Source organism: Euprymna scolopes, chromosome 15 (assembly GCF_053919585.1).
Source record: "Euprymna scolopes isolate OS-2025 chromosome 15, ASM5391958v1, whole genome shotgun sequence".
Lineage (NCBI taxonomy): Eukaryota > Metazoa > Mollusca > Cephalopoda > Sepiida > Sepiolidae > Euprymna > Euprymna scolopes.
Window position 1 is genome coordinate 43,247,385 of NC_136496.1, and position 11,695 is coordinate 43,259,079.

General features: G+C 33.7%; 1 protein-coding gene across 1 annotated transcript in view; it reads left to right on the forward strand.

Annotated features, from left to right (window-relative positions):
• LOC145293794 (uncharacterized) overlaps nucleotides 1-11,695 on the forward strand; it is a 77,396-nt gene that overhangs the window by 692 nt on the left and 65,009 nt on the right. Inside the window, exon 2 of the mRNA XM_080140349.1 lies at nucleotides 5,402-5,633. Coding sequence (XP_079996475.1) covers nucleotides 5,419-5,633 — 215 coding nt within the window. The 5' untranslated portion in view covers nucleotides 5,402-5,418. The remainder of the gene's footprint in view (nucleotides 1-5,401; nucleotides 5,634-11,695) is intronic.

Here is an 11,695-nt window from a genome sequence, read left to right on the forward strand (position 1 = left end):
CACTTGCCATAAAAATAATGATAAAGCAGAGACAGGCTCGCAAGTCTCTTCTGTGGGAAAGAGGTTGCAGGGAAGAGAAAAGGGCATCCCTCACTAAGCTACAAAGTTTATTTTGAACTCTGTCAAGGCAGGATAAGCTGCTTCTAGCAGCTCCTGTCCAAATGTAGCCACAGTACTCCATCCTTGGATGTACTTGGCTCTTATGGAGCAGTAGACTGATCCCACCATTTTTCCAGCAGCCTTGGCAACAAATTTGATGTATATGTTCCATTTCAGATCAGAAGTAAAGGTCAAACCTAGAAACTTTTCAAAACATGAAGCTCAGACAAAAGCCATTCATTTCAATTGATGCCAGACGGATATCAGAGTGTTAATGATGGAAAGATAGAAGCTTGGTTTTAGATGCATTAAAATTAACCAGCCACCTCTTTCTCCATTGCACCACATGATCAAGATCAGAGAAGAGAGAATCAGAGAGAACTTGGTCGTTTATGGTCTTTGAAGTATTGCCATAGATGGTAATGTTGTCAGCATAAATGTCTACAAATGATCTTAGGATGTGATTTGGGAGAGGAAGAGAGTTGGGCCCAGTATAGAGCCCTGAGGGACTCCAGCATTAATACTGTGAGCTTTTGATTTCTGACCAACCACTACTCTTATGAACCTATCAAAGAGAAATGAAAGGCCTATGATGCATATAAATACATCCTACTGTAAATTCTATAAACATAAAATGGTAGTTATTTAGATTTATACTTTTTTTTATCGGCCATGATGAAATAAATAAGGGGCCGACAGCTCAATTCAAAGTATCTAGACCCAAATGAACCTTACAGCTAGTATCAAAATCACGAAAAATCATAAATTTTCATTTTCTTAGTTAAAAAATTTACTTGATCAATTCATGTGATTTTTAGAATATGACAACTTCGTTCCATGATGAGTACGTAGATCATTTCTTTTTAATAAGCCTAACTCTAAATTAGCACTCATAAAATATCAGTATGTTTATACTTTCTCTTCTGAAATTTGCTAAAAATCAGTTAATATGATGCTAATTTCTCAAGAGTAGGATTACAAAGATTTTAATAATAATAATAAGGGAGGTAATTGCATTTGTAAAGTTTGATTTCTTTAATTTGACATTTGAATTATTTCTCAAAATTGCATGGGAGACATAAAGTATGAACAATGATTGATGGAGTCCTAATGTTAGATGAACTAAATACATGAATGTGGAAACTGTTATGACCCTAAACAATTGGCAGTAAACCAATCAGTTCTCAATACTTCAGACCTCACTCAATAGAGCAAGGCCAGCTAATGTCATAGCAATCCACACTCTATTGGAGGGATTGTTGAAAATGTACCCCAACTGGTATGAAGATAAAGGCAGATTTTTTTTTTTGCTTCAATATGAATGACTGTCCACTTTTATGGCAGTTGGCATAGATGCTATGAAAATGGCCTTCACACATCTTATAGCATTTGATGCCTTTGTCCATAGTGAAGGTGATTTTATTCTGTTTATGATGGGATAAAGATTTTGCTCATTACAGCACAGCAGGTGTGATGATGGTTATTGCAAGTTTATGGAATATGATAGCACAAACTAACAAAATCAATTGAATTTACTTTTCCATTGAATTTTTTCCCCTTTTTATTGTTTTTATAAACATAGTAGCACATGAGAAAATTTTTGTTTTATTACTTGTGCGTCTATTTTAGTGTGTTGAAATAAGAACGTTATTATTCAGAAACCCATTCTTAACATGGTGAGGGGGTTGGTAACTATTCTGTACTTTCACTTAACAATTTAATTAACAAAAATATTGTAAAAATTAAATTTAACTTGAAAATGATATTTTTAAAAATAGCACAGTAACATAGATGCACAAGCATCCTTGTTTCTCTTTAGTTTAGATCCAAGACATAAAATAGTCATACTACTTGACATTAAATTTTCCTTCAAATCAGAGAGTATTTGGCTGGTAAGGTGATGATTTACTGGACCCTGAAAAGGGAGGTAATTTTATCACATTAAAAAAACTAAAAGTACAATTAGAATATTATTGATGATTTTGTTCAAGGATTTCTTGAATTTTAAAAGTTTTAGCAGCACCTCTATTGCAATGTAGAAGTGTGGCTAAAACATGCAGTTTTAAGAACTAGCAAAGTTAATCATCCACCTCAGTTAATGCATATTTAGAATGTCAACCACGATGACCCAAAGCCGAATTTAGCATCTTGAACCCAATTCTGGCACTCCAGACTTAGAATTAGTTAATATGTTCATGTAAAGTATGCCTTCATCCTCATCATCAAGTGAATTCGAGCTTTGATAGTTCCTCAGTTTTATCTCCCAAATGATTTGCAAATGATTATATTTTCATAGTAAAATCTAGCAGGGATGGGGGCATTCGACTTTGCCTGGGTGTATAATTGTTACGTGGTGGGTGTTATTATTAGAAGTACCAAATACAGCACCAAATATTCGTATATGTTATGTAATTCTTATTAGAAGAGGACTGATGTTATTTGTTGTTGTTCATATTTGTGAGAGCCTTAGAGTGATAGACAGTCTTAAAAGTGTTCATGTGTTGAGATGGAGACATTGGTGAGATATAGAGACAGAGTACATATAAAGAGATAGAGACAGTTCTTATATATATAATAGACAGTGTACATGTTACTAAAATAGCCAACGGCATGTAATACACAATAAGAGGAGATTTGATATATAGATAGATAGACCGAGAGTGCATTTGACATTTACATTGACAGTCGTACATTTTTATAAACACAAAGTCCATATTAATATTTGTGAATATCTTGATAGATAGACCGAGAGATAGTGCGTTTGAAATTTGTGTTTTGACAGTTGTGCATATAATATAAAAACGTTACTTTTCTCGTTGTAATGATGAACACAGAAGACGCAGATACAAAACCACATGATGATACGTTTATTTCTTCTTCGACCAGTCGGACATGATTTTGTATTTCAGGGATTCAAAGTTGTTACATGGTTATCTCTAAACCCCCCTCACTTCCAGAGGGTGCTGAGAATCGGTCTGAACCTCTCTGCTCCTCTGATCTGACTGATCTAACTCTCCCTAACTAACTTCAAACTCTTTCCTATATTGAGAAATCACATGTATGTCTGGTCAACATGACTATAACTCACGTGTTATCAACATGCGTGATTTGCATGTTATTGAAACCATTTCTGACGACCAGGAAATTTCCCATTCTCTTTGTTGTTTTACAAAGGAATTTAACCTACTTCTCTAATTCTGTAACCCATATTTTATTATGCATTTTTCTAAGAAAGTGAATAGTTTCCAGCCAAATTTGTATTTATTAAATATTTTAACAGAATCAACAATTTACTGGACATTCCATTTATAATAACATTCTGTTTATTTGAACTTATGATTGGAATTCTCAATTCCAAATTTAGCTTCGCAAGTTCGAATCCTTGACTATCCTATTTCATATTTGCATTTAACTAATTCCCTGTTTTTTTTACTTACATGAAAAGGAGGCAGCCCTTTATCATATTAATCATATCATCATTTTAATATGCTTAAATATGATGTTTTACTTTGTCCAGCTTTTGTATCTATTATTATAGAGTTGTGATTTCAAATGTCAAAAAAAAGTATTTAGATGTCATCAGATAGAATCGAAACTAAAACTGTAGCATTCAAAGCTGGTGACGTTACCACTGTACCAATGTGATACGCATATAAACTGATTAAAAATTAAAAATAAACTAAGATGAATGCACAACATGTTTAACGATTTTTTCAATCTTGACCAATTTTTGACCCCTTAAAAACTATTTTAACCGCTAAAGGCCCATAAAAGAACGACCCATAAAAAATCCAATCAGTTGAGGCCCCTAGCGCTACTCTGCGACTTGTAGTTTCGGAGGAGATAGAGTTTGAAAATATGGAGACAGACCGACCAACAGACAGACATTTTGCCGTTTATATATTAGATTACAATAAAAGTAAGTTATAGCAAGTTGAATTATACAATAAAGCAAGTCTCCAAGGGAGATAATTCAGACTAATAATCATAAATAGCAACTTTCCCTTTGTCACCTCCTTTCTTCTTATCCTTAATAATTCCATGTTGTTCTTCTTTTGGAAATAAGACACTCCACTCTAAACTGGAGGTAAAAAAAATGTTGTTAACACCAAATGCATGATTATTTCACCTTTTTTTTGTTTTTGCTAATTTAAAAAAATATTTTTAACATATGTTTTGTGCTTGTGCAAGTACAAACTTTAAATAAATAAATGCTACAAACGATTGACTTTATGAAGTTGACTCAGGCATTAAAACTTAACAACAACCCTTACCCTAACTTATTCCTAAAGTTATTATCCAGATTTAACAAAAAGCCAATGGTTACATGTCTCCTTTCAAGTTCGTGTCTCTAAATTTTAATCGGAACCCTGATCTTGAATGGTGTAATTAAAATCTTTAATTTGTTTTAAAGGCAGTGAAAACAAAGTTTTACATTCTAAGAAATTTTTTTTAATTTATATATTTTTTTTTACTATTTGCTTACCCATTATCAAAGCAAAGCAAAATCTGTGCCTAAATCTAAACATAGATTCCTTCAACAAAACCTCTTTCCTAGAACTGCCTGCCTGTGGAACACTGTTTCACTCGCCTGCTTCCTGGCTGACTACAATATGATAACCTTCAAGTCCAATATAAACAAGTTCTTGTTGAGCCATCCTCTTAAATAATCCAAATTCTACCCAATCTACGTTATTAACCATTGCGATATTACCATCTTACATTCATTAACCCTTATCCTCAAGTCGCCTTTGGGCCTTGATAAGTGGTGATTTTCTTGTAAAAAAAAACAAGAGACTCTGTAGGATAAGGGTGAATAAGACTATGATTGTTAGCCGGGAGATGTGGAATACTGTGTGAGTGCTAGTAATTGTAAGACGTATGAGTTATGTTTGATTGGGGCAGTTAATTACAAGAACCTGTTCACTTATGATTTGAAGAAAACCAAATTGTAATCAACAGAAAGTAGTTCCTTGGTAATGTGTTTCATAGATGGAAAGTTTTTGCAAAGAAATTGTATTTATGGAAATTTTACTAGATGGTAGGCAGAAGAAAGGGAAGCCACTTTCTATTATTATAGATAATAAAGTCAGTATCCATTTAAAAAAAAAGTTTATAATAGTGAAACACAAAAAGAAAAGCTTGAAATTTATTTTTTGATAATCATGTTCATTCAAAAATGCATTTTGCTATTTGGAAGAAAATGTAAAAAAACAAAATACCTAAAAAATGAGACATTCTCGATTTTGAACTTCATCAATTTTTCTTTTCAAATTGCCATTTTCTTTTTTCTTTTTTAAAGTTGATCATCTTTAAATTATGATACGTCAACTACCTCCATCTGTTCGCTCACAGCTCAGATCTGGTGTTGCTATCACAAGTGTCACCCAATGTGTGGAAGAGTTGCTGCTAAATTCGGTAGATGCAGAGAGTAAATGCATTGCTGTCCGTGTTGACTTGTCTTGTTTCCGAATCCAGGTTGTTGATAATGGAACAGGCATTGCTGCTGACCAACTTGACCACATTGGACAGAGGTGAGTCATTTGTTTTTAGCTACAAGAAATAACAGCTAAAGAACAGATGAAAGTCTTTTTTTTTTTTTTTTTTACATAGGCATCACCACATTATCAAGGCCCAGAGGCCACTCAAGGATAAGGGTTAAAGAGTGTACAGTAGAAATTGGACAATATAGTAATCATTAGTAATGAAAATTTGGTAAATTTGATAACTTATATGGAACGGCTCATCAAGAACTTATTTACTTTAGACTTGAACACAACCATATTGTAGTCAGCCGGAAAGCAGGAAAACGGAAGACAATTCCACAGGCGTGCAGTTCTAAGAAAGAAGCTTTGTTCATGGAATCTACGATTAGGTTTAGGCACAGATAAAGAGTGGGGGGAATTATTGATAGTGTTTACAGCTAGACGAGTGTTTCTTGTGAAAGTTTGGCGAGGGGGGACCATAGATTGAAGCTCAGTCGAGCACTTTCCATGAAAATAACGATACATCAGAGACAAACTCGCAACATCTCTTCTGTGAGATAGAGGTTGCAAGGATGAGAAAAGGACATCTCCTATGAGGCTACGAAGTCTATTTTGAACTCTTTCAAGGCAGGACAAGTCCTTTCTAGCAGCTCCTGCCCAGATGTGGCAACAGTATTCCATCCTTGGACGTACCTGGCTCTTATATAGATAGAGAATAGCATCAGCAGTGAGATATTTACCGGATCGATAGAAAGATCCCACCATTTTTCCAGCGGCCTTGGCAACAGATTTGATGTACGTGTTCCATTTAAGATCAGGAGTAATGGTCAAGCCCAGAAGCTTGTCAAAACTTGAGGCCTCCTGAAGACGAGAGCCATTCATTTCAATTGATGCCAAATGTGGATTAGAATGTTGATGATGTAAAGAGAGAAGCTTGGTTTTAGATGCATTAAAAGTAACTAGCTACTCCTTTCCCCATTGTACTACGTGCTCAAGATCAGAGGAGAGAGAATTGGAGAGAACTTAGTCATTTACTGTCTTAGATGTGCTACCATAAATGGTAGTATCGTCAGCATAAATGTCTACAAATGATGTAAGGATGTGATTTGGAAGATCATTAATGTAGATCAGGAAAAGAGTTGGGCCCAGGATGGACCCCTGAGGGACACCGGCATTAATACTGTGAGCTTCTGATTTTTGCCCCTCAACTACTACTCTTATGAACCTATCAGAAAGAAATGATTTATTAATTGAGAAAACATTTCCAGCTATACCATAGCTAGCGATCTTATGAAGTAAACCTTTATGCCACACCCTATCAAAGGCCTTAGATATGTCAAGAGCAATTGCCCTAGAAAGATTGCCATCGTCGAGAGATTTGCTAATCCTATGCGATATAACTGTAAGCACATCTGCTGTAGATCTAGCAGAAGGAAACCATATTGAGTGTCACTAAGAAGGTTATTTTTGTTGAGATGGTTGATTACTTCTGTATTTAACACAGATTCTAGCAACTTACTCATGACGCACAGGAGACATTGGCCTATACTGAGAGGGGGATGAGTGATCACCTGAATTCTTAAATACAGGGCATACTGATGAGATTTTCCAGGGAGATGGGAAACTATTCTCCTTAAGACAACGTTTAAACAGTTTTGTAAGTATGGGCGCTAGTTCAGGTTGAAGTTTTTTGATTACTATAATTGGAATACCGTCAGGGCCAGTTGCTTTACTGGAATCAAGGTTTTTGATTAGCTTGGCAACATCACGTACAGATATACGTATATCACATAGCGTGTTTTCTGATACAGGAGGAAATATTGGGGGTTGGCGGCCTTGGTCGCAAAGGGTAGAATTAGCTGCAAAGTTCTTGTGTTGTGGTCCTGTAAGTGAAAGAAAGACACAACTCGGTAATTAATGGAAACAACTGAACTGAAAAGCAAATACAACAAATGAGGTGTGTTGGGATACGTCAATTTAACCATCACAAGTGCAAGATTCAAGCATAAACACTGAGAGACAGATTCTCACAGTCTTTATGGTGAATAGAAGAATTCATTATTTATAATATAAAAGCGAAAATGTGTGTGTGTTTGTGCATTTTTTCTGTATGTCCGCCAAAGGCTTTTTTCCCGCTGCTTCTCGGCTTGCTCGCTCATTCTTGTAACTTTTATATGCTCACACTTACGAAACGTGGTCGTAAATATATTTTATTTTGGCCACTTTTATCTTATAATTACAACAAAATTTGTGCTGTGAATTCATTTGCTGCTGCTGCTACTGTTTTGACCTAGAAAAACCTCCTTCAATTTTTTAAACGCTTATTTTCGACGAATTAAAAGTCCCTGGCTTCCTGGCCTCATAGTATATCATCAGACTATTAACCTCCAGGCTTCAAGTTCAAGTCTACCTCCCTCCCAAAACTTTTTTGCTGTTTTTTTTGTTTTTGTTCATCTTTTAATTCAAGCCTTCTTTTTTTATCTAACACTCCCCCACCCAACACACACACACACACACACGGGTACCCCCCCCCCCCCCATTGGGTTCGAGCCTACCTCCTTCTCAAAACTTTTTCACTGTTATATTTTTTGTTTTTCTTCATTTTTTAAATATTTGTTTTGAAGCCTACCTTCCTACCAAAACATTTTTTCTTCCCCCCTCCCCCAAACACACACACCTACAAACACCCGGGCAACGCCAGGTATCCCCGCTAGTCTATAATATAAGGACAAAAATCTTTAAATGTATGTATGTTTATTTGTCTACCTAAAACTTTTCACAGAGGCAACAAATTTTCACGAAATCGGTATCATTTTGAAGCTCGACCCTTCGAACAACAAATATCGAAAAATTAGCTAAAAACATTAATTCATTTCATTCACTCTCACCTGGGCACTTTTCTACAGGGAGAGGTAGCAAAAAATCGTTCCTTCATGACAATTTAGCCAAACACGCATGCACAAAAAATATTCTTTCTTGAATTAGTTTAAATTAAAAAAAATGACCTAACTTTGTTCACGCGATCATAGACCAGTCATTATAGCGGCAGTGTCATTATCTTAAGATTGCACGTTCGACCCTAGATATCAGATATAATTTTTTTTCAATTTTTAAAGTTTTAATATTGAAACGGTTATTTATGCCATTTTTTTGTCCGTTTTTTTAATTTTTTCTATCATGTTCGCTGTTTTTTTGTTTTTCCAATTTTTTAAAAAAAGTTTTAACATTTAAACAGGATTATTTATTCCATTTCTTTTTTGTTTGTTTATTCTTTATTTTGCATCACGTTTGCTGTTTTTTTTGTTTTGTTTTTCCTTATTAAAAAAAAAAAGTTATAATATTTAAACAAGGTTATTTTGTTCGCTTATTCTTTATTCTCCATTTTGTTTTGATTTATCTCCCCCACACCTCACCACACCCGGGCAATGCTGAGTACTCCTGCTAGTCATATATAAGGTTGAATACCATAACACATTGTATGGAAAGAAATGATATGAGAATGATATAATGGATGTGTAATGTGAGTTCTATAGACATGCTTGGATCTGATGATCTAAGAGGAAGATTATTATCGAAAGATGTGTGCAGAACAGGAGACTTTATTGGTTTTTGTCAGATTGAAAGAGTGGGTGATAGTTCTTGAGCTTGAGTTAGTAGATATAAAACTGCTAATGTAACAGGTTCAGTTCACAGAGGAATATTAAGGGGAACATGGGAGGAAGTGATGAAGATGGACTTGAGAGAAAAAACAATGAATAAAAACCTGGCCAGAGATAGGCTAATGTTATGGGGACTTAACCCCTTCACTCATAATGGTCTCTACTAACTATTATAAAAACCCTGAGAGTTAATACCCTTATGGAGAAATATCATGACCTAATGCGAGACTACAGATCATTTGACTTCAGTCGGAAATACCAACAATCTTTCTTTGTATTCCACTATCTTGTACAATATATTCTTTCTACTTAAATTTGTTGTTCGCATCTTTCTTCATGACCCTTTCATAAGGCCACAACACTTAGTTTGGAAGTCAATTTATAAAAGTTGTCCAACATATGACAGCATGTAAAATGATGTTAAACAAATTTTACTGAAGAAAGAAAACAGATTCTCAAATTGAGATGTTTTCAGAATTTTTGTGTTTGTGTATACATATTTATATGTATGGTGACTGTCTGCTTTTTTTTTTTGAGTATGACCATTTTTTTGTGCATCAATGTGATGTTAATGTATATCCTTTTGAGATGCACAGACCTGGCTTCTTATGCCTGCTAAACTTTTATAGAGCATACCAGAAATGTGGCAGGTGTTGTGATGATCTGATGTACATGTCATAAATGAAACAATTTCTTGTCCGTACTTTATTCTGCTGTGCGTGCATAGTTTACCAAATTGAAATGTTGGCATGTTAGATGTAATTACCACATTCCTATCGCCATATTTCACAATCGGTTTATGATGCAACAAGCTGCACATATAGTATGTATCTACATAAAGATCATATACATAAAAAGTACCAACATACCAACAGGATTATAGTGACCAATGTTTATGTGATGCAATGATGTATTGGTAACTATGAACCTGGTGACAGACAAAAAGTCTGATTTCATTGCACTTTAGAGAACTTACTGTTGATTTTATAAAATTATTTTTTATATATAATAGCTTGAATTAAAGTTTCAAATGCAAAAGTAAAGTATCATAGTTAAATTGTGCTTTAAACAGAAACATTCATTTCAAATGCACCCTTGTCATATCAAAGAAACTACTGGTGATTTTATATGTTGGGCCTTTCGGCTTGTCTGGTAATAAAGCTTCTCAAATGCTCTTGTGATGTTAGGCTGTGTAAGGTGTTAACTTTGGTCAAAATCGCCTGTTCCTTCTTTCATCAGATTATTTCAATTTTTGATACTTATCAAAAACATTTTGATAGAAAACCTATCTAAGAACACTGCCAGGCACATAAAATATGTATTATGTTATGCATAATTTCATAAAAATCATTCCAACCGTTTATATATATATAACTTTATATATATAGTTATATATATATATAGTTTCATTTTTAGTGATCGAAATAAATAAATAAATAAATAAATCTGCAGTGAATGAATGATGAAGATAAATAATGTATTTTTATTTTATATAGTTACATAAAATTTTATAAGGAGGTATGATATTTTATATATTGATTTTTAGTATTTACTTCAACAGTGCGCAATTTGTGAGTAGAGCTAGGTAGTAAGTTATGAAAATGTATATTTTCTGTGTTTCATCCCACATAAGAAATCGTCATTCTAAAATGCATCTGAGCCTGATGAGTCTTTACTGGTATGAAACGTGGGAAATAGCTTAATTGCCATATATATTTTCATAACTTGTTACTAAATATATATAAATGACACAAATTATATATATATATATATAATATATATATATATATATATATATATATATATATATATATATATATATATATATATATATATAATTTGTGTCATTTTAAAACTAGAAGATCTATTAAATTTGCATGCTTAAGTTTTTTTTCTTTTTTTAAAAAATTTTTATGAAGTGTCTTACACGTTTTGTTGAATAGCGGAAGATCACTTAATTCTGCAGAGATAGATGTATGTTCCGCAAAAACCAGTTGAAAGGTTATTTTTATATTGCATGAAAAAGGATTTAGAAAAGATAAAAGAAGATAGAGAAATGTAAAGTCTGCAAGAACATAAATTTAAATAAACACTTATTTATTTGTAGTGTTTATAGGCACCCACCCCCTAAAAAATAATTTAAGTTATGACACTCGTGGGAAAAACGTCTTACAGCCCCATATTGGATTTTAAAATGGTTGGAGTGATATGTGTGTATATGTTTTCTATCTGTTGGCATTTTGTGTTCAGTCAGAGATATTGCTTTCTTTTCATCATTGAATATTCATAATCTTCACATGGTTCTTATTCTGAATACAGAATACTAAAAGTAGAATCAGAGAAACAAAGTCCATCATATTTTTTTGAGTTAGTTGCAGAAGATATGTAATAAAGATGGATTTGAGAGGTAGAGGGACAAATAAAGACCTGGCCAAATATAGCTTTGTTTCG